Source organism: Melanostigma gelatinosum (assembly GCF_949748355.1).
Source record: "Melanostigma gelatinosum genome assembly, chromosome: 8".
Lineage (NCBI taxonomy): Eukaryota > Metazoa > Chordata > Actinopteri > Perciformes > Zoarcidae > Melanostigma > Melanostigma gelatinosum.
Genome location: NC_136641.1, coordinates 24,672,044 through 24,698,053, shown reverse-complemented (window position 1 = coordinate 24,698,053; position 26,010 = coordinate 24,672,044). Strand labels below are relative to the sequence as shown.

The window sequence follows — 26,010 nt, the reverse complement described above, 5'->3', positions numbered from 1 at the left end:
GTGGGCCTCAGAGCACTATTTAGTTGCCACTATTTAGTAGGTACTGCCAAATGGTTAGATTACATTACATGTTTTGTTTCTCAATTAGCTGGGAATGTGGTCCTTGGATATTTTTGTAACAATCAGAAGTGGGCCTTAAGTTAAAGATCCCCCAGGAAATCCTGCCTTTGTGTTTTCCAAGACGTTCATGTGCGGATGAACTGTCACCTTTTTCCACGACGAACCTGAAAATGATGGGAGTTCTTCGGCTCCATTGCAGATTAAGCCAGTTCATGTGAAAATGACTGTAAACAAGCGTCCACCGAGTATCGACTGTCAGGTGATAACGTTTCTCCAAGGTCTGTAATTAACGACCTAGGACAGCTCGGCTGCTCCTGCAGTTTATGATGCGTGTTTGGTAGCAGTGAGTGAGTGGCCCAGTATTAGGAGACAGGATGTGGGTCATAGCAGGCGCTCATCCAGGCCACTTCAGGGACACATGTCCCCTGCTCCACAGCTTTTTATGAACTGCCAGTGAGGACAGAAACTGGCTTCCACAAACTGTTATTTATAGTCCACACTCTGAATACACTGTATATGTCAGTGTGGACGTTCATACCGGTGTGTGTTTACTGGCAATTTAATGCCATACACAGCAGGTGAAATCTAGCGCAGAGTTCAGTGGGGGTGAAATTAAGCAGACTTGCAACACTTCTCATATGCTATGATTTGGCTTTTTTTTGCCCTTCTACTTTCTATACAGACCTTACAACGACCAAGTAAAATATGATTTAAAAAACTGTCCAACGTTAGTTAATAACTCTGATATTTGGACAGCATACCGTCACAAAAGCAGCATTGCATTTGCTGTAGGCGGTTGTTGACATTGTCTCCACTTCCTGAATCTTCTAGTGCTCGTGTCTTTAGTATCGATCAATCTCTGGATTATATCTTTGATGGATTTACTCTTTGTTTTGTCAATCGGAAATGGTGAAAAAATGGCCTCTACAATCCACCACAACCAAAATGAACATGTTCAAAGATACAAGTTAACGGTCTGAAACAGATTAGAGCTGCAACGCTTCGTTAAATGACATTACAGTAATTTGCAATTCCATGTTTTGTTCTTGTAGAAATTGTTTTCTTTTACATTATATATCTTCGTCAGACAAACAAAAAGCCAGTTGAAATGACATCATGGTCTTTGAGAAACTCTGACAGGCATATTTTTTCAGTTTTTCCTCATAAACTCAATAATGAATTGATTGATTGAAAGAATGATTGAAAGATGAATCGACAATTAAAAATAATAATTCGCTGCGGCACTGAAAAACAGACAAAAGGTTGATTAATTGTGTGTCCATCAACTAATCAGTTCATCGACTACAGCGGCTCGTTTTGAGAGACAATGTGAATGACGTGACGGAGGCGAGGACACGCTCGCCTGGACTCCTTTATCCTTCTTTTTTCAAGCAGCGCTTGGATCGATACCTCTCTCATGCACGCACCCAGCTTCACCCTGGTGAGAAACAAAGCGAGATGCTACTCGCTCAATAACAAGATGCCCGGGACAAGATGAGAGTGGAGATGTGAGGAGGACCGGCACAGAGGTGCAGAGAGTGTGTTTTGCGTTTTGGCTGCACCGCCATCGTCGTCCTCCACCTACTCCCTCTTTCTGTCGTTCCTCCGTTCGGCAGATGCCGCCCCTCTCACAACAGCCCTGTATTTCCTCCCTTTTTCCTCCCCTGCGGGGATGGACTGGAGCTGCTGGGTGACGTCGTCGCTAAGACAGAGATTGATACTGATTGGATGCAGTGTGTTTTGTTTCTAAACTCGTGGAAGAAGCAGGGATCTGACCTAGAAACCACTGCTGTGACCTTTTCAAAAGCAGGAAGACTGGTATAGAGACATTAAACTTCCTTGTGGTGAGAAATGAACGTGTAAAAGGAGGAGGAATTAATGGTGAGGTGGAGAGCTTGTACAGCAGGAAATAAAGGAGGTGAAAAGCATGAATCAAGACAGATAATGGGAGGGGTGTATTCATGCATTACACAATAAAAAGTAAAGGGGACTAATGTTGGTGAATTTTATTTTGAAAGCCATATTATGGATGCAACATCGCCTGCAACAGCAGCCTAATACAGCCAGAGAGATTAAAAGGTTTGTAACCTTTGCATAAACAGCACAGCTAAATCTCTGAGGGTAGACACATTTTCCCGTGAATATATACACACTTTGTACTGCTGCAGTACGCGAGCCAATAGCTGCATAACTGTTCAACAGCAGCATGTCTGACTTTGTTGTTAAGGGACGATGCGTTGCTATTTGGTCAAACAAAGTATTTATGAGTTTCTACAAAGTCCCTGAAGCTGATTCTACTTCAAAACACACAGCATCACATGACTCTGAACCGTCTGGTAGGAATGTTGGCAGTTTATTTGTTGAAAATCTTTGCAGTCAAATTGCAGTAGTGCTGAGTGCTAGCAGCATGGCGCTGTGGATGACATTGTTGATCCGTCTGTCCTTCCACCATTTTAATCCTGACTGAAATACCTCAACTAACTATTTAATGGATTGCCATGAAATTCGGTGCAGACGTGCATTTTCCGAACAGGATGAATTTCAATTTGTCAAATACCTGAATACTCCAATGACGACACACTTGCAAAACTAATGACATTAATGATTAGCGATTTTACCTGCATGCTAAACTAAGATGGTTAACATGGCACGCATACCTGCTAAACATAAACATGTATGCATTGAGCACAAATGTGTGGCTTGTTACTGTTTTTGAAGATGGGTTTTGGTTCTTACAGACGATAGAAGCTGTTGCATACAAGTGGAATTCACACACGCATTCATCTGCTGCACCTGAGGCGTATTATTTTGAAACTCCACACCTTGGGAGCAGCCTGAACTATTTGTTCTTGCAGTTTCTAGTCTTCTTTCAACCAGTCGTGTCGAGATTTGGATGTGCATGTTTTAACTACTCGTTTAAAGCCGAAGTATCCTTGAAGAAGTTATTTTCTGTGATCATGTTTCACTGACGGGGACACTTGAAGAGTCTTGATTAAACTCCCAGGTGGAATTGTTCAGTCTTCCCACTCAAGCACGGAAAAGGTGCCTCAAGTTTAAACCGGTACTGAAATGATCTATAAGTAAATTAATTGTTTCAACTTCTACTGTTTCACAATTTCACACAAATGAGTAATTGAGGTACAGACATTTTAAAGCAACATCTGACGAAACTAATCTGTAAGTGAACATGATGGCCTGCTTTTGTGGGCGGAGCAAAGGTGGAGGAAGAATAATTCTCTGTAGCTCCACCACTGTAGCATGAAAGCATGGAGGAATTAGCACGGTAGCTAGCTGACTAGCCAGCCGCTAAAGGAGTAAAATGTTACAACTTAATGCTCATTCCACACACTGTTCTTAAAGTGTAAAAAAAAGCACATTGCTGTTGCCAGATTTGTTCAGATCATTGTCTGTAACCAGTGTAGCATTAAAGCATTAGCAAGCTAGCTAAGTAGCCAGCCGTCAGCTAGAAAGAATACAAATTCCACCACCCTTTCATGCTACACTGAAACTCTCTAATAGCTTAGCCTATTAGCAACTTTTATCAATAATTTAGCCGTGACAGCTGAGGAGGTTAGCTGTAGGCCTTCATCATCTCAAGATATATGCAATATTAACTTTGGCATCCAACAACAAAGCAAAGGGACATTTTCGATGTGCCGATTGCATTTAGACCGTGACGTAATCATGACGTCGGCTGTAAAATGGTCTCGTATGCTGGCTTCACCTTCACATTTACAGACATCAGAGTCATATTGATAATCTTGTCTCAATACATATTGTCCAAAATCTTGAAGTGCAACAGATACTAAATGTTAACGTAGCGTCAACAACTATCGCTGTCATCGAATGACGTGACTGTTAAACAGAGAATTTAAATACAGTAAATATTCTCTGAAACTGTAAATTCATCCGGTTTTACCACACGCTGCTCTGGTGACAACGTTTGGCGGGTTTAAGACAAATACTCGAACCAGCAGTGAACACACAGCGTCAGCCTCGGCAAGATGAGTGTCTTTGTGTTACTGAGGAAGGAGCTCTTGTCACTCTGTCTGTTACAAGCTGTCATAAAACCAGTCGGAGCGGAATCTGTCACTGTTATATAATGCTACCCCTCTGTGTGTTATTTGTTGTGTTATTTATGCATGATATACTCTACATTGGGACATGTTAGTTATTTACATGCACCACTTTTCTTGTCTCTTACCACAAATTGAAATTACAGCACAAACGCATTGAAATGATGAGGAAACATTCAGAATTAATACCCACTGTAATGAGAAAACATACACACACACTCATGCAAACTTGCGCCATTTCTTACAGCCACCGGAAATTACCCATGGTGCTAAACACCTAAAGTGAGCATGCAATTTTCTACGATGTCGTTGCTTAGAAAGTGTGCGGCATCTTTTCGGTTGGGGTCCATTGAAGTCGGTGTAAGTGCTGATTTAAAATTCCATCAGTAAAACGGATGAGAGACGTGGCTCCTTTCCAGTAGTGAATAATCATACCCACTGACACCATTAAACTTGAGATGCAGTGTGCAAGAGTTTTCAAGAGCATATTTGATGCCTGCGGAAGTAGGGCCGAGCCTGTCACATTGGATTTTCTGAAAGCAAAACAACGTAAACAGCAGAACACGGAGATTTTAATTTCACCGCAGTTCAAAGGAATATCAGTCAAACGATCTTTCAGTTGTGATTCATTTTTATAATTATTTTTAAAGCTGTATGACGTTGACTTTATGAAGCTTTTAAGATTTTTTTCTTCTTTGAGATGTGTCTGTACGGAGAAAACCAAAGAAGAAGAAATACAGGGAGTGCTGACAAATAATTTGATACGATGCAATAGCGCTGCAATAAGTGAAGGTTATAATGTTTCGTTTTTTAAGTGAGAGATGTCTCCTCGGCTCTTTGGTTATTTTTAAGAGGTGGCTTGTATTATATTGAATTTCAAGTATTTTACAGGTTGTTTTGACCAAGCTTTATTCTGGTTTTCCGTCCCAGTACAACAACTCGGAAAAAAGCGCATGCATTTTGTATGCTCTCTGAATAAAATAAGCATCCAAGTTCTCCCTGAACAAAGATTACTCTCTGCTTAGTTTGGTGGTATTTCAAAACTGAAGATTTTTCCAAATGTGCTTGTGTTTCATTCCCCCCCCCCCCCCCCCCCCCCCGGCCGGTTTCTCACAGTGAAACAATGGAGCCCATTGATGACTGTCAGAGGACGTTAGTTCATCAGAGCCGGGGTCACGGCTGAGTACGGGGCACTCATTGTTTCTCTGACCAGACGAAATAGAGACCATCCACAATGATAGTCAGGAGATGAGCCTGAACTCACTGTTGCCGTCGTACACTGAGAGCATTCAGACTCTTTCTCCCGTGAGCCCAACTGAAGACAAGCTGCCGGGTATTCAACAGGAATCCTCTCCGAACAATATCTCCTTAGATAACATAGCCTTTTCTACAACGACGCCATTGTTTCTTAGAAACAGTACATTTTATCATCAAATGGGCTTCAGCTGCCATATTTTATCATTTGATGTTTATCTCAGTAACTGTATAAGAGATGTTCTGCGAATAGGTGGGCGACAAAACAAAATACCGTGACACAATACAGATGTGTCTACTGTCTACCCTTTAATCTATATCTGTATATGTTTACACTAATGCTGCTACTGCTGACAGGTGTTGTCTCTTTGGTTTTAACAACAGCTCGTATTTGTGCCTATTAGGTGGTAGACTCTACTTGTTGCTAATTGTGCTTGTTTATGTATAATGCATTGCTGGCTGTTATCGGGGTCGATTCAAGGATTTATTAAGATGAGGTGGCAGTGGGGGTGGTGCCACCCTTTTAGACACACCCCTGGTTGTTCCTGGCTTTAGATCAGCTTCAAACTGTTGGTAGATGCATGTTGAATCGTTGGATTTCTATTTACTTTTGTGTTGTTTTTTCTCAGTCAGAGGAAGACATTCTGATCTTGTTTGGGATTTGCTATGAAACACTCAAGAGACCAAATCAGGTTTCTGTGTTCCTTTCCACCACGGCATGTGGTTTTACAAGATTAGTGTAGTGCCTCGAAAAATAAAACTTCTATAATATATATGCTTTCTATAGAATGTATAATAAAACATACTTTTCGATTTGGGAAACAGTATTGTTAAATTGCTGTATCATGATAATCTTGTTTTCTTGTTTTAATCATTTTCCAGTAAGAATGTAAGATTCTGTTTGTGGTTCCGACTGAATCAGCACCAGGCAGCAGCCTCCGGTTCTGAAAAGTCTGGTTGTATAGAAGTCTATGAGAAAATTACTCGACTTCTCTCTTGATTTATTACCTCAGTAAACATTGTAAACATGAGTTTATGGTCTGAGTCGCTATTATGGTCCCATTTGGAGTCAAATGGACCATAAAGCAGGCTATGCTTTAGGGCGGGGCTTCCTTGGACAGCCAAAACACAAGATGGCGGCAGCGCAAATGCAGAACTTGAGGCTTCGAAACCGTAGTCCACAAACCAATGGGTGAGGTCACGGTGACTACGTTCTTATATGCAGTCTATGATTGGGACATAAAGGACTGTATCTTTGGGCATGTTGTAAGCAACAACACTAGTGATGTCCTCCTGCACCGAAAATATTGCATTTAAATTATGCACTATTTCACAGGAGACCAAGTTACATAACATAACATGTGGAAGTTGAATTGTCAAATGGTTGCAGAGTCGTTCTTTGATGAAGAAATTGTGCAAATTTGACGCAGTACCGCTCAAGTCATCATCTGGGTTAAAAAATGCCAATCATATAATGACATAACTCATAACAGAAGTTGAAAGAGGCCTTCAGTATTCTGTAATATAGGCTCACCAGATTTAGTCGCCCTATCACAGCCCTCCAGTGTGGAGAATAGCCTGAATAACAGCTTCATCTCTTGCTCAGCAGACAGCGTCATTAACACACTGAGCCTCAGAAACGTCTCCCACCATGGGACCAACTCGTCCTCTGACTCAAACTCCCAGACAACTTCCCTTTCATCTCCTCCTGATTCTCTGAGGCGAATACAAAGCGACAATTTTGCTTGTGTGCTGCCGCTGTAAACGGTCTGTTAGATGGTTATATAATACTTTTTATTGTTGTTCTTGTTGTTTTGTTCCTCACATTCTGAGCACTATACGTCTGGGCAACTAAATTGCCTCCTCCTTCATCGGTTCAGCTTGAGAATCATTTTCAAAATGGCAGGAAGAGAAAAGCGATGGAGAGAATCTGCCTTTGCAGTGCTGGTGTGGGACTGAGCCGTGCACGTTAAACACTTGCTTATTATCAGGTGTGTGTGGGCTGGACATGCCCTGAGGGATGCAGAGTGTGAGCTTGGATATTGTAGAGGATCAGGTAAACACTCGAACAAGAAAGAGTCTCGTGTCAACCATGAGCTTTCTCACTCGTCTGGAATAGAACACAGTGGGTGACGTTCAAGTTGAGTGATTAAATAATTACTGCCTTCAAAAAGTGATTCGCGTTTTATTCATAGTATTTGTTTTTTACCAGTTTTTAGCCATGTTTGTGGCATGGAACTAGTGCTGCTAACGTAGGGCCACCACTTTGGTTCAGACTGAAATGTGTATTTTGTAGAAGCAGTCATGTTCCCCAGAGGATGAATCGCAATGTATTTTGTGATTATCCTCAAGCGCCACTAACAGGTTGACACTTTTGGCTTTTGGTGAAATATAAATCCTTTTATAAGGATTGCCATGAAATCTGGCGTCGACATTTATGGTACCCTGAGGATGAACCCGAGGGTCTTTGACGATCGCCTGACTTTTCCTTCAGTGCCACCAGGAGGTCCATTTTTTCACTTGTCCTGTAAATGATCTCAACATTTACTTGATTGGATTGGCAGAATGTATTCATTTATGGTTTGGTCAATTTGGTAACGCTTTTCCTCGAGCACCGGCAGCAGGTTCGTGGTTTTGACTGAAATGTCTCGACCACTATTGGATGGATTGCCGTGATATTTATGTCTCCTCAGGAGGAATTGTAATCACTTTGATGATCCGCTGACATTTCACATTGAGACCTTATCGTCCGGTCAGAATCCTATTTCGTCCAATACCTCGACCAAAGACAATGCCCATCGCCTTCAGTCGTCGTTAGTGTGCTAAGATCTGTCCATCAACCATCTGTCACCTCCCCTTTTTGTAAAGACGGAGACACAATATCCTCTGTCTCCATTGTCCGGTGTCAGCTTCCTTCTACAAAGTGGTGCCACTACAAAGCGAAAACACCACAGACCACTAGTCATGAACTCCAGTAGGGGATCAGGCTCCGGGCAGTAAGGCCAGCAAGGACAATTTTAATGTTGCTTTAAATCTATAACTGAATATGAAACAAAAGCTTTGCTTGAGAGTCTAATCAGAGCTCTCATGTGATGTTCTTTCAGAATGATGTCAAATACACCGAGTTGTGCCACAAAGGAACCAGTCCTGGTTTGTATTGCCTCAGACTGAAAAGCTTTTATTGTACTATAATGAAACAGTTATACAACACCAAAGAATGCAGTTGGTGTAGCTGTTCAGCATTGCAGTCGTAACAGGGACAATGCAGCTTTAACAATCAATAACAGCTTCAGGGCACAGTGTGAAGGATTTAGAAGGCATGCTCTATTAGCAGAAATGGAATAAAGTATTCACAACAATGTGTTTTAATCACCGGCAACTAAGAATCGTGTATTTGTTTGCGTCAAATGAGCCTTTTATATCTTCACCTGGAGCGGGTCCTCTTCACGGAGTCCACCATGTTTCTCTACAGTAGCCCAGCACGGACAAACCAAACACTGGCTCGTGAGACAGCCTTTCGCATATCTATATTACCTGAAGGCCACCGATTGCAGATTGCAAAATGTGAGTGAGCGGAGGAATATTCGGTTGGTTTCAATCTGCAACCGCACCACGACATATCTCCGAATTCTCACCTTGAAGAAATTGATGGATTGACAACAGAATCAAGACTGTTCCTTCTGGCGACCTTCGTTTTATCGTCTGACTTAGCAGGCAGCAGTTTCCCGCGAGGCAGAGGAAAGCTGAACGTCAATATCATTTCCTGACATAAGTCCTTCCAATCACCGCGCTGAATTACAATCACACCCTCTTGATTTCAGAACTCTCATTTTCCCGCTTCCCGCGTGGACGGCCATCGTCTCAACGAAGCTGAATGAGCGTTGGGATGTTGATCGCGTTGCAACACGAATGACAGGCTTATTGAAGTGTATTGAGCATGTTGCTGTTTCAGGAGGAAGAATTGGATTTCACCTCCAGCTAACTGCAAGCAACATGGCTTGAATTTAAACGGGTTACCGGCAGCCACCTTAACTTTATTTGTTTGTTTTCTTCCTGTCCCTAGGTACGACCCGCCCCCCTCGAGACGGAGAGGTCCCAGGGGTGGATTACAACTTCCTGTCTGTGGAGGACTTCCTAGACCTTGAGGACGGCGGCACACTACTGGAAATAGGAACATATGACGGTGAGGATGATGATAACTGACACTCACGATGGCGCAGGTGTGCTGATTCGCCACAGATACAATGAGCGCAGCAGCATTTGTGTTTTCCTACATTCATATGTGCGCTCAGTTGATTCAGATTAGACTGTGCATGATGGGGGGGGGTGGATTCAGGAGACAGCCGGTCACTCCACATCTGCCCCTCTCACTCTGATTAGGACAGTGTTGTGCAGCGCTAAGTCTCGTACCAACACAAACCTCGGTGTGTAAACATCCGTGTGTGGGTGGATGTGTGTTTGTTCGAGAACATGTGTGTTGTGCAGGGCTAAATCTAGTGTGTGTGTGTGTGATTGTGCGACATTAATCTGCTTGTCACCGGTTCTGCTGTGTGTTGGCACGATCTTCTCTTTCACGCAGACAATGTCAAATACCTGTCCACGGGAGTCTGTGGCCATCCAGAGAACCACAGGAGGACAGGATTATTGATTTATCACCAACCCCAGAGTTTTTATGGATATACGATTATATACAGAAACATCTGTGATCATATGTAACGTCAATCTTTCAGCGTCTTACATGTCAGATTTCTTATTTGATAGTAACCAGGAGAGAGTTGACAGGAAATGACCGGAGATGACATGCAACAACATCCATGGCTGGATTGAAACTGTTCAAGCATTAATTCAGCATTTAGGAAAATATGATAATGATTTGTTTTCTTGCTGTGAGTTAGAAGAGAAGATCGATATCATTTTCAGGTTCGTACAGCCGGTTCTGAAGAGTGAAGCCAATGCTGAATGTCTATGAGAAAATGACTCTACTTCTCTCTTGATTTATTACCTCAGTAAACATTGTAAACATGAGTTTATGGTCTCAATCTCTAGTTTCAAGCCTTCTTCAATACAGCATGATGTTCATTTATTACATTGTGGTCCATTTAGAGTAAAACAGACCATAAAGCAGGGGATGCTTTAGGGCGGGGCTACCTTGTGATTGACAGGTCGCTACCAGATGTCTCTACCACACTCCTCCAGTCCAAATACTTCCGCTGACTGGTTGCAATAAGCCAAGTTTGGGAAGGCCAAACGTCCACCAACCAATGGGTGACGTCAAGACAACTACGTCCACTTGTTATATGCAGCCGTATGGTTTGTTCTGTAAATATGAAACAAAAGACTGGAAACAGTGGCTGACTAGCCTGGATCTTCTAAACAAAGTCTGCCTACTAGCACCTCTGAAGCTCATTACTTTAACACGTGATATCTCGTTTGACATCTCGTAGACATGCTAGCTGTTCTTCCCGTCTTAATCTAAACTAAGATGCTTGTCTGTTGCCTTTGGCCTTAAATTATTAGACAGCACCAACTGCCCAACCAAATATAGTCACATAACCCCCGTTTTTACATATGAGACGTAATGCATTGGTGAACGAGAGGTGGTTGCTGGATGTTGTTGCTTGTTGCAAGAGTTAGCTGTTTCCAGTCTTTATGCTAAGCTATGCGAACTGGTTGTTGGCTCAAGCTTCATATCAAACCGACAGATATAAGTGTTGTCAATCTTCTCATCTAAAAGCCTTCACACACCTGGTGGTGTTTAATTCGCACGGCAATGTATTTGCCTTTCACTGTTGTTTTTGTCGTGAGTACTTTCACACAAAACGCCAATATTTTCTGGAGCAAAGTAGATTTTTCGATGCTCTCACACCGCCGCGAATAAAGGCATCAACCAGTGGACAACAACACTGAGGCTCCTGAAACAAGACCGCAAACTTCATTACTCCTTTCTACCTTGACAAAGGCAGCGAAGCCCAGATCCACTCCTTCCGGTCTTACCTTTCACAATAAAAGCCCGAGACGTACCTGTTTACCAGAGGGAACTCAAATTCACCTCGAGAATTTAGCTAAAATTGCTAAAACTCAATAAAATAGCGAACAGTAGCTTTGGCTGTACGTCAGTTTTCCTCAGAGAGACTCGTGGACACTGATCAGGGTTGTTGGGATCCTGGTTGTTGGTCCTCTGACTGCGTATTGAAAAAGTACTGCAACTGTCACAAATATCGCCGTCGGTTTTAACAGTTTGGATGAGAAATGTTTGCATGCTAGAATTTAGCATTGTTTGTGTTTATTGGTCACACCCCCGGTGTGTAAAGGCCTTAACTCTTGACTCTCCCAAAATGCTGAAGTATTCCTTTAATGCTGACATGGTATGCATTAGACCCCGAGGGTCACCATGGGGGCCTCTTCCTCTCATATTTACCAAGGACAAATCGATACATGATTCTCACCATACCAGAAAAAAAACGTTGTTTTTTGTTTGACAAAAGCAGTTTCAGTCAGAATGAAAAAGCTGCAGAAACAAGCTGGGTGTTGTGAGCTGGTCCATTGTTTCTGCTCAGTGTGCTTTCATAGCCCAGACAATACAGCTCCGCAGCCTCAAACACGGACCAGAACTGCTCTGCTTTCCCACCAGCTGCTCATTTCCACGAATCGCGGTCACATCGTGATCCAGCTTTACGTATTCTCCTCTCGCCGTTTGCCTGCTATACCTTTCTGTCCCCCGCTCTGCCTGTTTCCCCCGGCTTCCTCTCCCTGTCTCGCTTTCTCCTTCTGCGTTTCTCTCTCAAGCATGCTAATGTCCTCCTTGTTGCCTAGGTAACTATTATGGGACCCCCAAGCCGCCAAGGCAGCCCATCAGTGGGACAGTGATTCTCAGTGATGCAGGCTCCCAGCAGTCCACCCCAAAGCGCACCAAGTCCTACAATGACATGCAAAACGCCCGCGTAGAGCCTGCTGACGACGACGATGACGACCAGGCCACGGAAATGAACAACAGTTTTACAGGTGAGGGGCGTCGCTGCAGCCTCCTCGGAGGTTTTTCCGGCGCTCTCTGCTGCCTTTATGCCTTGTGTGGCGTGTCGAGGCTCGTGTAGGAGTGTCTGCGTCTGCATGACGTGTGCCCGAGATAGTGTGTGTGTGTGTTTGTGATGCTCTCCTCCGTTCTGTACGGCGCTGGGTGTCTGGCGGTTACATCATGTCTTTGTGATGCTGATTCTTTTTTTTCCTGTGAGCCACCAAACACTGCCATCTGCCTGCGAGGAGGGGTGCGGGGGGGGGGGGTAGATTACAGGCTGCACTCATTTTCTCCCCCGCTACAGAGGCCTCACATCCTCTCCTCCCTCAATGTGTTCATGCCCATCACGTGTTACTAGTTCAGTCTCAGGGGATTGTTCTCACAGCAGGTATTTCTCAGGCCAAATGTGTGGGAGCCAAACTTAAGATAAGGGGGGGAGGGGTAAAAGTTGCTATCCAGAGTGAGCATGTCTGCTTATTTCATCTGTTCTCTTATCGCATGCACGAGATATAAACTGTGTTTTTGTTTCTGTTTCTTTTGTTCTTGTCGTTTCCCGTGTTGTGCCCGTGGTGTTACCCAGGATCTTTAGTGCGTAGTCTCTTCCCCTCTCCTTTGTTGTGCACAGGTAACCCTAACGACCAGGACGAGAGCCGCGGCGGCACCCTCCGGCCGTACCCGGCGCGTGACAATGCCCCATCCTGTGGTCTGAACAATGCGGCCACCTCCACCGCCGAGAGCGGGCAGCAGACCCTCGCGGAGCCACAGGTCTCTCCGGAGGAGCCGCAGGGCCCGATGCCTGAAAACTGGGAGATGGCCTACACCGAGAGCGGAGAGCTTTACTTCATAGAGTATGTATCAACAAGCTGCAACACCCTCACAGTTTGATCCGCTCCTTAAGCACCAAGCATTTCTCACCGTAGCTCATTTGGTGTTTTTTTAATGTATTTTACCTGCACAATTATCCCTTTTGTTCGTCCAGTGGCTTGTCTTCCCCCCATGATTTGGTTTTTAGGCCTCCCCAGCCAACCTGCCCAGCCCTCTGGGTGCCACTGCTTTCCTGTTAATCCCTGCATGTCCCGATCTCTAAAGGAGATCACATCCTGATCACCTGACTACCTCCACCTCTCTGTCCTCTCCGCAGCACGGCAAAGGCACACCACCCGGACATGGCTGTGTGTTTTCAGAGCTTGTATGTTCATTTCTGCTATCACTGATTTACAGTATGTTCTTGTTTAGCGATAGAGGGAGTAGTCAGGGTGGTTTTATTGTTTGATATCCTGCCTGTGTGGCTCCGTTGTGCTCGTTTCTCTCTTTGCAGCGGGCGCCTTCTGTCCTGTCTGTAAACTTGCTGACGCGGTTTACTTTCTAATTCTTATTGATGCATTCGCGCGGCCCTGCTGTGCTTTTATTGTGTCGGTTCTGGCGGCCTGTGTTGAATTACTCCTGTTGTCTTGTCTTCTTTCCTCTTCAGCCACAACACAAAGACCACGTCATGGATGGATCCTCGGTGTAGAGACAAAGCCTCCCGGCCGCTGGAGGAGTGCGACGACGATGGTAAGCTTCTACACCTCAGTTACTCGATAAAGGTGCACATTCACGCTTTCTGCGTAGCGTTTTAGGAATCAGTAGGCGGTCTCATGACTTCCTCTCGGGTACTGAGAGGTACATTTTCCAGGGAGGTATTCATGACGCACACGATTTGTTACACGTCCTGTGAATAGTCGTTGTTCTTTCACAGCTATTGTCACGTAAAAACATGACAAATAAGTCCCACGTTTGATAAATTCCAAGTGACACTCGAGTTGTTCAGATTGTAGAATTGCACCATCAAGTGGTGAAGTTCAAAGTGGCACGCTGCGTCTTCTCCGCACGCTCCGGGTTGTTTACGTGTTGTTTTTGATCCTGTTTGTGACACTAAGGGGTTTCTGTTTTCCTTTTTGCTTTTTTTCTCTGGACTGTCACCTCATTCTTTATTTGCTCTCGATTCCTCCATCCCCCCCCGACCCACCTCTCCTCTGCTATCCATCCCCCTTTTCTATTCTTCTTTTTTCTTTGTTCCATCCTGCTTTCATTTTGGAGAAGAAGGGATACATACGGAGGAGCTCGAGACGGATCTAGGTAAGGTTTATTTTTAGATTGTGTTTAAAACAAAGGATGATTAAAGCTGCTGTGCAGCAGTGAGTCATCTCATGTTGAGGAGGAAGAGGTAGAATTAACACTAAACCTTGAAATCGTGTGTCTCAGACTCACACAGCACAATGTCTGAGTGGACGTCACACTAAGACCTTCACAGGTCGTGGCGATCAACAGGGCTGCGTTTCAAACTCGTGTTTCTTTTTATTAAGGTTCATAAGAGTGCTTTAACAGCAAAATATCTGACAGAAGAAGATGGCCAGCCAATGTAAGCAGTGCAGGTTTCAGAGAAACACAAGAAATGGATTGAGCATGTTCCTCAGACCTCACGGATAAACACAATGTGTTTTCATGAAACTAAAGTGAACACGTGTGTGTGTCTGCTGTGCTGACTGTAAACACAGTTAACTTTAAAGCAGAATAGATTTTCTCCAGATTCCTGCAGAACTTAGATTGTTTATGTTGGAAATCATCTGATGTGAAAACCTGACCGTCGTTATTTTAACCGCCGTGTCCAATATGACTTTCATCTTACCAGCAGTTGTTTTCCTTATTTCTACTTTTCGAATGTTTCCCTCTAGAATTCCAGCCGATAATCGAGCCTCGTAGTATTCGTCCCTGCTGTGAAATATATACCGTGCTGTGTGTGATTTAGATCATAGTTCTGCCTTTAAAGGAACAGTTTGTATTTTTGAGGGAGATCTATTGGCAGAAATGGAATACATGAACAATAAATATGTTTTCTTCATCTATTTACATAAGGAGCTGGTCGCCAACTCATCTGCACTCTAGATAGGACCGTTCTGATACATGTGCGGTCTAGACGGAGACGTTGCATTGTGGGTTGTGTTCATTCAATCACAAAATGCCAGGTGTGTCTGCAACGACGCGCTGGCAGAGATCTGCACTCTGCTGACGGCACCTTTCTAGTTCAATTTGCTGGTGTTCCTCACGGCTCTGAAATATGTCACTCTGAGGTTGACGCCTGTTCTCGGAGTTGCTTCACAGACGTCCCAGTTTTGCAGGCAGCACAAACAACCCCGTAATGGAAGGAGAGCGCCGTCTCAAACAAGGCCTCCGATGTGTGGCCGGGCGCCTTTTATCATTCCTGGCTGCTCAGATACAGTCTGTGATTATCGATTGTGAAATACAAGTCTCTTATAAAAGTGTTTACTGGATTTGGGGAAAACCCCCGAGTAACACAAGGCGGTAATGTCTTTGTCCGAAATCAGATACAGTGAGGGAGGAGGAGGAGGAGCCAACTTCCTAATGTGGATGTGTCAGTTTAATAGGCCTCGTCTGTTCGTCTGTTCCCATGGAGTGTGTGTGTGTGTGTGTGTGTGTGTGTGTGTGTGTGTGTGTGTGTGTATGTGCAATGTGTAAACAGTGTGTTAACATAGAGAGGCAACGTTGAGTTCAGTGGAATAATATGCTGACATTTAAATTATTACTGGAATTATAAGCAGACGAACACATTTTACATTTTCAGACTTCACCGTGTGTTGTTGTTGTTGACGCACAGTGTTGTGGATGTTTTAGTTGTGATGATTAAAATAAAGGCGGTTGAGGGCTGCAGGAGAGTGAACAGGTCATAATTTAGGTATGTCTGTTAGCTCGATATTCATAAAACACAAGTGCTACTGGCAGAATCCTCCGTACCCGACAGTGAGCCAACCTGGGTTTCAAACATTTGAAGTTTACTATTGCAATTAAACTAAGACATATTGGATGGAGAACTTAATGGTTGTATTTTTCTTGGCTTTTGATTTCATTTTGGCATTTATGGGAGACATAAGGACAGCAAGCCCCCATGTTCATGAATACAACCCAGCAAAACAAACTCTTACTCTGTAAAGAAGAAGTCATGGGCCCAAGTGCTTTGCTGCCATAATCCCAGATGTTAGTAATCATAAAGAGAAATGTGAGCCACACTAAACCTGTAACTGTAGTTTATTACACTGAATGTTTTGGACTCAATCCAACGAAACTATCTCACTCAGACCTGCTAATGACCGAGGTGAAAGCATTAATCTCTTTCTAATGTCGTGTTGCCTTCTGCGTTTCAGAGCTGCCTCCAGGATGGGAACGGATAGAAGACCCGGTGTACGGGGTGTACTATGTAGAGTAAGTTAATCACCTTATTGACACATTTACACAATTGTCCAAATTAAAGACTCTCTCCGGCATTGATAAGAGCTGTTTTGATGAGCTTTTATATACCGGTACTGTAACGACAGTGCTTGGACACTACGCTTATTCAGTTTTACTTGCCAGATAGTCAAACACGCTTGTCCGAAATGGAAAATAAAAGCCTATTAATTAATAAATAAAATCAAGATTGGATTTTTTTTTTAAAGGCAAAGAATTCTAAATATGATCCTTTTACTTTATTGTCATCTATAGTGGTTATTTGCATTAAAACATTCAAATGATTAGTAAATAAGTTATTTTATTTTATTTGCTTTGAATAAACATGTAATAAACATGTAATATCTCTTTGATATTACTGTGAAAACACCTCATTCAAACATCTGGATTTATTCTGCAAGATGCATATTAATTTTCCAAGATTATATTTGAACACGTCACGGTAACGTTTTATTGTGGTCATTTTTCCTTGCGTCTATGTACAATGTAATTTCTTCTCTCTTTTTTTTTTTTGTGCAGATTAATCTTTACCCCTATTACATTGTGTCTCCTCCCTCTCACTGTCTCAGTCATATAAACAGGAAGACCCAGTACGAGAACCCAGTGGTGGAGGCGCGGCGTCGCAAGATCCTGGAGCAGCAGCAGCCGCAGCCTCCAGAAGGTGAGCGGTATATTCGAGGTTCGTTTCCTGCCCTGGCACGGCACCATTTCTTTCTTTCTTCATGTCTGTGAGAGTGTCATGTCCTTTCTAGTTCGTCCAGTGCTCTCCAGGGTTTGTGGCCAGACCGCTCTTGACTTTCATTTGTATGTCAAGACACGATGAAAAGAACAAAAACAAACATTGTTGTTCACTGAAAAAGCTCATTTTGGGACAATGTTTTACCAAAATAAGAGCTGGCCCAAGCCCTGGTGTCGTCTTTTGGTGTTTAGGTTTTAATTTGAAAGTCATTCTGTATTTGATCATTTTATATGCTTTCCCATAAAATAAAGTTTTCAAACGGCGAGGCATCTCCTCGTGGGAGCCGTGAGGCGAAAGGGAAAGGCTGCATGCTGGTGCTCTGAAATCAACATAGTTATTCTCATTTTTCTCGCTGATTTTGGGCCATTTATCAACACAGTCTGGAGTTTGACCTGCAGAAGCTGTAACGTGCAGCTCACGAAGGCAATTAAAGGATTTTAAAACACGCAATTTGTGTCAAAAACCTGTACTCCTCTCAGTCAAAACTCTGTTAATCTGAACACACAGATACTCTCATTCGAAGAGTCAGTGTGACTTACACACACTTAGGGTATAAACCCGAAATAAAGGTCCGTGAATCGAAACAATAAAGTTTTCTTTCGTATCAAAGTAATCCAGTGATAGTCGTCCGTGCATCCCATGGGTGCATCGCAAACAGGAACCGTTAATATGCCGATAAAACATCTCATTCAGAGAAAACGTCCTTTAAAGAGACGTTTAGTTAAATTACAGACATTTAGAAGACTGTACAGGTGAATAGGGTCAAAACATGAACTCGTGGATATCACCATGAAACTTCACCACTTCATCACTCACATTAAGACAATTAAGTGTTCTGAAACGCTACGTTTAAGTCTGCAAACGATGCATTATCTAATGGGAACTTGTGGTGAGTTTAGGAGAAATCTACAGACGCAAAAAGACAAAGTAGGAAAATATTTTATTTCCACTCGTCTGAAAGAAGAGCTGTCATGGAAGCAGTATAACCCAAAATCTCAAAATTGATCAGTGCATAAAACTGTGTTTTGGCCTCGGGGTGTCTCGCCTTAATGTCATTTTCATGTTAAATTATGAATATCTTTTTGTCTGTACTATCGCTCAGATCTTCCCATCACAATGTTTTGTACTTTCATTCCTGGTATACTGACACTCTCCTCTATCCATTCATATACAGATGTTTGCCCTGTGTTGAAAACCTCTGGACGTACAGGCGCAGTTGTCCTGGGGGGGGGGGGGGGGGGGGGGCACAGTGTCAGAATTGCTTCAACTGTTTAACTGTAAACAACATTTTTTTGCTCAGCTCTAATATATATATATGTATTTTACATTGCAACACTCACAAAAGTATCTCCCATTCAACAAATAACACGAGTAGAAGCTGATGTAAATGAGGAGCAAAATACAACTGAAGTGTAAAAAAGAATCAGATGGCAAGTATGTGCAGTGTGTGCTTAAAGCTGAGTGTGTCTGTACGTGTGTTGTCTGTTACGTGTTTCTACGTGTGCATGCGTGTGGCATGTACGTAAATACACTTTTTTGTGCTGAGCGTGTGTCGACGATGTCCGTGCGATTGTGTCCTCACAGAGTGGATAGAGGAGCACTCGTCAGCGGCGACTCCGTTGGCAAACTACGCTCCAAACCACCTGGAGACCTACAGGGACCCGCAGGGCCCCCCAACTCTACCTCCACTCCCCACAGGAGCCAAACGTAAATGCTTAATACACACTGTGTGTACTTCACTACTACTGCTGGGCTTTTCTACGACTCAAAGGCTCAAAGATGCATCACACGGCTCAGATGATTGACAGAAACGTTTGCTCACAATTGTTATTATTACATTTATTATTATTTTTTCCTCCATTTTCTGGGAACAAAACATATTTCGTGTCTGCTAAATTTCTTCACAGTCTTTCGACGTGACGTTTAAAAAAGGACAGCACCAACGATTTGTGAAGTGACTGTAATGTGTGGAAGTAACAAACGAATACGTGCAGAACAAATGTTTCAAACTGTCCAACAAACTAACTAACACACTGTTTCACAGCCATGAAGTTGAAGGAATCAGTCGTTGTCTCAGCTTGCAGATTTGTCCACATGCATAACGATGCGTTCTACAAAGTACTGAATTGAGAGATAGAATTACAAGTAAACATCACCCATGAATGTAGAATATGTTGATGCATGTAAATGTAAGAGTTGTTTCTCCGTTTGCTCCGCAGGAGGGAAGCCTTTCTTCACGAGAAACCCAGCAGAGCTGAAAGGAACCTTCATCAACACAAAGCTGAAGAAGAGTCACCGCGGCTTCGGCTTCACTGTGGTCGGAGGCGACGAGCCAGATGAGTTCCTGCAGATCAAAAGTCTGGTGCTGGACGGGCCTGCAGCCGTGGATGGCAAGATGGAGACAGGTGCAGTACACGCCCACTGTCCACAGGGGGCACTGTTTTCATTCAACACACTTCCTCCACTACTTCCATCTCAGTTTTAATTATGAGCCCAGTCCCAGTGTCCCCTTCTGATGCACTCACAGACTTTGACTCCCTTGTGCATTTATTTTGAAACTCTACAAACCATGCTTAAGGGAATTACCCATGATGCAAAGACTGGTGAGGTTAAATAATGACAGAGGAATAGAGCATTGTAAGGAAAATTAACAAAACATGCACACGATGAGACTCTCCCGTTGAACTAGGTTTCAGGCGCAGAACGCGCTGTTTGGTCGCCTCTTACAGAACTTTAATGTTCTTGTTTCACTCCATTGAATAATAGAATAATCCTAAACATCGAAATACTAAACATCACTAACAGTATTTTTACTACAGCAGTGTTGTTTAGACCTGATTTATTTACTTCAAACCCCACAATCTTAGAAATACAGGTGCTAACTAGAACCATATCGGGTTCTTTGAATTGTCCTTAATTAAAGGAGAACCCTTTTTGGTTCCTGGTAGAAACTTTTGGCAATGTTTCACCTGGAACCCGTTCAGAGGGTTCTACCTAGTTGCCAACATAAAGGGTTGTACCTAGAACCACCTGTGAAAGGTTCTACCCAGAACCCAGTATGCAAGGTTCTACAGAGATCCCTTCTTTGGTGTAATGGTTCCATCCAGAACCCTATCTAAAGGTTCTCTCCAGAAAATGTCCATCTTCTGAGGGACAATAATCAAACCACGGGGTTCTACTGAGATACCTTTTATATTCCAAGGGTCTCATCTAGAACCCTCGCAGGGAGCTCTACCGAGAACCCATTTGTATTCCTTGGGGTTCATGTAGAACTCTAAAGGGCCGGGTTTGGTTCACAATCACAGTTTTTCCTTGAAAAGCTCTTTCTTCCAAAAAGGGTTCTTTGGATGAAAAGGGTTCTTGGTGGAACTCTTAGTCTCACTAAGAACCCTTGAAAAACCTTCTCTTCAAAAAAGGGTTCTTCAGAAGCAAATGGTTCTGGGTAGAACCTCAGCCCTTCAGGAAGAAGAAGGGAGTCGCTGTTAGTTGTGTCAGCGATGGCATCACTGACGCTCTGATTCTTTGGTGCAGGTGATGTGATCGTCAGTGTGAATGACACCATCGTGTTGGGCTACACCCACGCTCAGGTGGTGAAGATCTTCCAGTCCATCCCCATCGGTTCCATGGTGGACCTGGCTCTGTGCCGCGGCTACCCGCTGCCCTTTGACCCCGACGACCCCAACACCAGCTTGGTGACCTCGGTGGCGATCGTGGACAAGGAGCCGATCATCGTCAACGGACAGGAGGCGTACAACTCGCCTTCCAACAAGGCCAGATCCGTTAACGGCATGAGGGATCCGCGGCCGCACAGCCCCTCGGCCGAGGGGGCGTCCAACGGCTCGCACGGCTACTCCAGCGACGTGGTCAGCCTGGCCTCGTCCATAGCCACCCAGCCGGAGCTGATCACCATCCACATGGAGAAGGGCGACAAGGGATTCGGCTTCACGATCGCAGACAGCCTGACTGGAGGAGGGCAGAGGGTCAAGCAGATAGTGGACTACCCGCGCTGCCGTGGCCTAAAGGAGGGGGATATTCTAATGGAGGTCAACAAGAGAAACGTCCAGAATATGAGCCACAATCAGGTGGTGGACCTGCTGAGCAAATGTCCCAGAGGCAGTGAGGTCACCATGCTGGTGCAAAGAGGTACGTGCTACATCTTGACGTCACATATTTGGATTTATAGACGCAGGAACGAAAGTTTTGGAGCAAAAAAGGATGTGCGTGAGAGGGAGCTGTAATGAGCTCGAATAGTTGGCACACGGGGGGGAAAAAGTGACATAATGAGAAGGCAGGAGAGAAAAGTGAGGAAGTGAGTGGGTGGCGGGTTGAAAATGTTCTGACTGGATGGGATAAAACGAGGAGAGGCAAAGAGACGATGGGCTGAGTTAGCACGGCGGTCGATGAGCAGTGTGGGAAGGAGTGGGAGGCGAGATGGATGAATGAGAGGGGGGGGGGGGCGCATCAGGTCAGAGACTCATATATGTTATGAATACGGATGCTGCTGAGTTGGACCTCTGAGACTTTGTCACACTTCACGTCTGCTGTCCTCCCGTGTTGCATAAATCATAAAAGGGTGTCGTGAAGGGTGCGCTTTGTTTATTTTCTGCTCTGGATGCCTTTTATTTTGAAAATACGAGTTTTATTTTGAAAAAAACTGTACCTGGAATGAACAAATGAGAAGAGATCAGAGCCTGCGTTCATGGAAACAGAAAATTATTGAATGTTTCATTGATTTTGATTGGACAATTGAGCATACGGTTGGTTTCTATGTTAATGTAGCCGCGCTGTGTTAATGTGGATTTTTTAGTGCCAGTCATCAGTCATCCTGTTCACTGATACCCTGTCCCATTATTTTCCATCACACTACGCTGTCGGCCCGGAATGACCCAGAGATACATAGTTCAATGAGAAACATTGAAATGTCAAAACAAAAGAAATTGTTTGCCGGCATGTACGGGTTTTTCCGCAAACACCGAATGACATTGGAGGCCCATCATCCGTGTCCGGCCCTTACTGTTGTTAAACTGCCGTCCATGACGGCTGACCCACATCTTTATTCGTGGCAGGTTTGGAATACATCAGTTATGCCCTCTAATGAGTTCACCTTGTGCTTCGCTGCTGGAATAACGCCGCTGTATCGTGTTAAATGTCAGCATCTTTATGGGCCTGTATGAGAGCGAGTCTTGAGAGAGAGAGAGAGAGAGAGAGAGAGAGAGAGAGAGAGAGGCTGATATGGTTACAATAACAGAAATGTGTTTAAATATCATTTTTCATTTATATAACTGCATGTACAATATGTTTACACTTGAATAAACAACAATCAAATGCAGAGAGAGTTATTTAACAATATGTTAAATAAGTTACAGTTATACAGTCTTACAGTTACAACCGGCCCTTTGAGGGCGACCGCGATGCTGATGTGGCCCAGAGTGGAGATGAGTTTGACACTCCTGGCGTAGAGGATGAGAAATGGGGCCGGGGATCATGATTTGAGGAAAGTGGAGGAGGAGGATTAGTGGAGAGATTTGCTGAGCAGCACTGGAAGTTCAGCGAGGGGAGCGTGTATGAGGGGATCGGTTTAAGAAGTGTGAAGCAGAGGAGGAGAGGAGGAGGAGGAGGAACAAGGTGGACTTCAGCTGGAGGAGAAACTTTAATCTGTTCATCTGTGACTCATCGATCTGCGCTGTTTGACTCAGCAGAGCTTTTAAGAGATGGCACGAGGTCAAACAAACACAGCATCACACAGTGATTCTCCTCAGGGATCGCCTCCAGACGTGTTCAATTATGCTTCCAATACAAATGCAATGTTGTATTCGATCTTTTTGCAGTAGATCGAGTTGTGTCGCAGAAGTTACAATGATGCAAAATGTTATGAAACTCCTTGTAGCATTAAAAAACATGAGAAAGAGAGAGAAACACACATCTTGAGATACGACACCGGTTCATCCCGGCAGGCAGCGCTGCTCTGAAGGGAACAGTGTCGGAGTGCTTTGCTCGTGGCTAATCTCACAGCGAGTTCAGAAGCTTAAAAAAAAAGAAGAAAATTCAAATGTGTTTTGCCACCGAGCATTTGCAGAAAGCTGGAGTGCATTTTCACCTGAATGCGCTCCTTGCAGCGCGTCTGAAAGCAGAGACACATTTAGTTGTTTTTTTTTGATTGCCCCAACAAGTGGTTTAAATTCTGCGGGCGTCGAACACTTAGAAGAAGGGAAGAACGGCAACATGTGATTAGTGCGATGGAAAAAAACAAGATAGTCTGTTGTGGTTATGAGGGAAGCAGCTGCTGAAGGACGGTGTGACAGTTAAAAAGAAGCATACGAGCACAAAGGGGCACGTATATATCATCTACATGTATGAACACTGCACACATTCTGCAAGGTTTAAGACCTGGAAATATGTTAAAAAACATATATTTTTCACACGCAGGCTCTCCTCCCGTAAAGGAGGCCATGCTATTACTCCTCCATCTTGTCTTCCCACCGTTGTTGCCATGACAATCGTGCACAGTGCTCCTGTCCCCCGAGAGAAGGAGGAGAGAAAATGAAAAGACAGAGATGGGGGGCTGTAGTTTGGAGTGTGGAGGAATGAAATGTGATAATAAGAGGCGGCGACGAGCAGCGAGACAGTTTAATCTAAAGTCGACGTAGAATGGGACGATCTCACGAGTAGAGCGCGTACAGGACACTCATCAGAAGAGAGCATTGCTCATGTTGTACACCCTCTGACAATGTACACAGAGAACCGGGAGGAAGGACTCGCTCTGTGTGGGCTCTGCAAAGACCCACCGAGGCCACAGCTTCAACAGCATAGTGACACACACACACACACACACACACACACAGGGCCATTCAGTTTGAAAAGCTCTTTTCTTTTCAGTGCTGTTGGATGAAAGAATGACCGCCCCAATAAACTCTCTCTCACATTCTTACCCACGCAACTATGCAGAAACACACATTTTTCTGCATTTTCTTGTCGTCGCTGCTGTTTGCATCTCAAACAAGCCGACGTGGTCCTCACGCATCTCCATCCTGGTGTCACAAAAGCCCGTCGACGACTTTCCGTGCCCGAGTTCTTATTCACTTTTACAGATGAGCAATAATGACCGGAAACATTACAAACTGGCGTGAGATGTGCACGGCCCAGGACAGGCGGGATTAAACCCGCCCATCTGCCCAGCATCAGTGATATTGGTGACGAGAGGTGCCTGCGCAGAGTCCAAATGATACGAAAGGACAATACCCACCCAGCCACAGTCTGCTGCCGTCTGGCAAGAGACACAAGTATCAGCTGCCGTGCCACCAGACGTCAGAGCAGCTTCTTTCCTGAAGCTGTGAGACTCCTAAAGTCTTCCTCCACATGTAACACAGAGAAGGATTAAAAACTGCATTTCTTTGCGCAATGACAACCGTAAACCTTGACGTTTGAGGACATTTTTTAAAGTCTAATTCAGTGATGTGAGGGTGTGACCCACTCCTTTATCACCGGTACTTGCTTTTACACACAAATCATACAGCCTGCTGAGCAGGAAGCACCACGTGGCGTGTGTTCATATCGCCGATTGATAAATCGAGGATTTGAGTCTTTGAGGCCCGACATCCGCCCGCCTTCTTCAGAGCCGTTCAATAATTTCCTTATTAGCATATCTCTTTGTTACGCTAGTCACTACAGGCGTGCCTCTACTGGAAAAGAAGTAAAGGAAGCAGCCTCCTCCGCGCTGATGCTGAGGATGCTGATGCTGATGCTGAGAGCCACTTTAGGTCACCACACAACTGGCGGTCGCTTCGCTTTCACTCCCAATCGGTTGACTTCCCCCTCTCATTTGACTGATAATGCACACAGTCTTAGTCAGGCTGGTGGAAGGTTTCCTCAGTCATAATAAACTTCTGTTTTTGGGGGTATTGAGCAGAGCTTTACTGTCATTCAGCAGCTTTAGCAGAGACCGGAAAATAAACATCTGGCCCCGGTGCATCATGTAAATGCTGCATGCGTGCCTTCACACTCCATGTTTTTTCTCCGTGCATAAATAAATTATCAGCTCTTCCCATACCTGCACGTGCCGATATTACATATGTACAGCACGCATGCGTTCGTGAGGCTTTCTACGCCGTCGCGCGTTAGCGGGAACATGCGATTGCCATATTTCTTTCACGCAGCTGCAGCTGCTCATCAATGCTACATCCAGGCTGAGTCACGCATGTGCATCAGTATCGCCATGGCAGAAGAAAATTAGGCAGGTTTAAAAAAAACTGCATCACGCGTGAAGATGCATGTAAATCAGCTGCAGCTGCAGCGGATGAATGTGAAGTTGGGGGTCAAGCTACGCTCCTCGAATCTTTATTGTCCTTCAGCTCCGTGGCCAAATTTGTTAACCATATGGCCGTAGTTAAATTCAATTTTTATACGCTTGATGCTAATTATGCTGACCTCGTTGACAGTTTGAGGCTTTTCAGAGGTTGTTTCAAAGGGGAAAGTATTTATTGACCTCCCGCACTTGTGTGTTTGAGGGTTCCTGGGTCATATATGCTGCTGTTGTAATGGGAAACACTTCCTACTTCATTACCTGATGTGTGTTCCTGGGTCTCACACAC

General features: G+C 44.2%; 1 protein-coding gene across 11 annotated transcripts in view; it reads left to right on the top strand.

The window, feature by feature from the left end:
- LOC306780998 (membrane-associated guanylate kinase, WW and PDZ domain-containing protein 1-like) overlaps positions 1 to 26,010 on the top strand; it is an 88,189-nt gene that overhangs the window by 43,029 nt on the left and 19,150 nt on the right. For 4 of the 11 annotated variants that reach the window (XM_079273591.1, XM_079273587.1, XM_079273597.1 and 1 more), the window contains 11 exons: positions 9,454 to 9,573; positions 12,204 to 12,392; positions 13,028 to 13,250; positions 13,544 to 13,591; positions 13,874 to 13,956; positions 14,482 to 14,520; positions 16,602 to 16,659; positions 17,253 to 17,362; positions 19,007 to 19,129; positions 19,642 to 19,827; positions 20,954 to 21,565. In XM_079273591.1, the coding sequence (XP_079129717.1) occupies positions 9,454 to 9,573; positions 12,204 to 12,392; positions 13,028 to 13,250; positions 13,544 to 13,591; positions 13,874 to 13,956; positions 14,482 to 14,520; positions 16,602 to 16,659; positions 17,253 to 17,362; positions 19,007 to 19,129; positions 19,642 to 19,827; positions 20,954 to 21,565 (1,791 nt within the window). The remainder of the gene's footprint in view (positions 1 to 9,453; positions 9,574 to 12,203; positions 12,393 to 13,027; positions 13,251 to 13,543; positions 13,592 to 13,873; positions 13,957 to 14,481; positions 14,521 to 16,601; positions 16,660 to 17,252; positions 17,363 to 19,006; positions 19,130 to 19,641; positions 19,828 to 20,953; positions 21,566 to 26,010) is intronic. The other 7 variants (XM_079273594.1, XM_079273589.1, XM_079273593.1 and 4 more) reach the window with 6 other exon arrangements.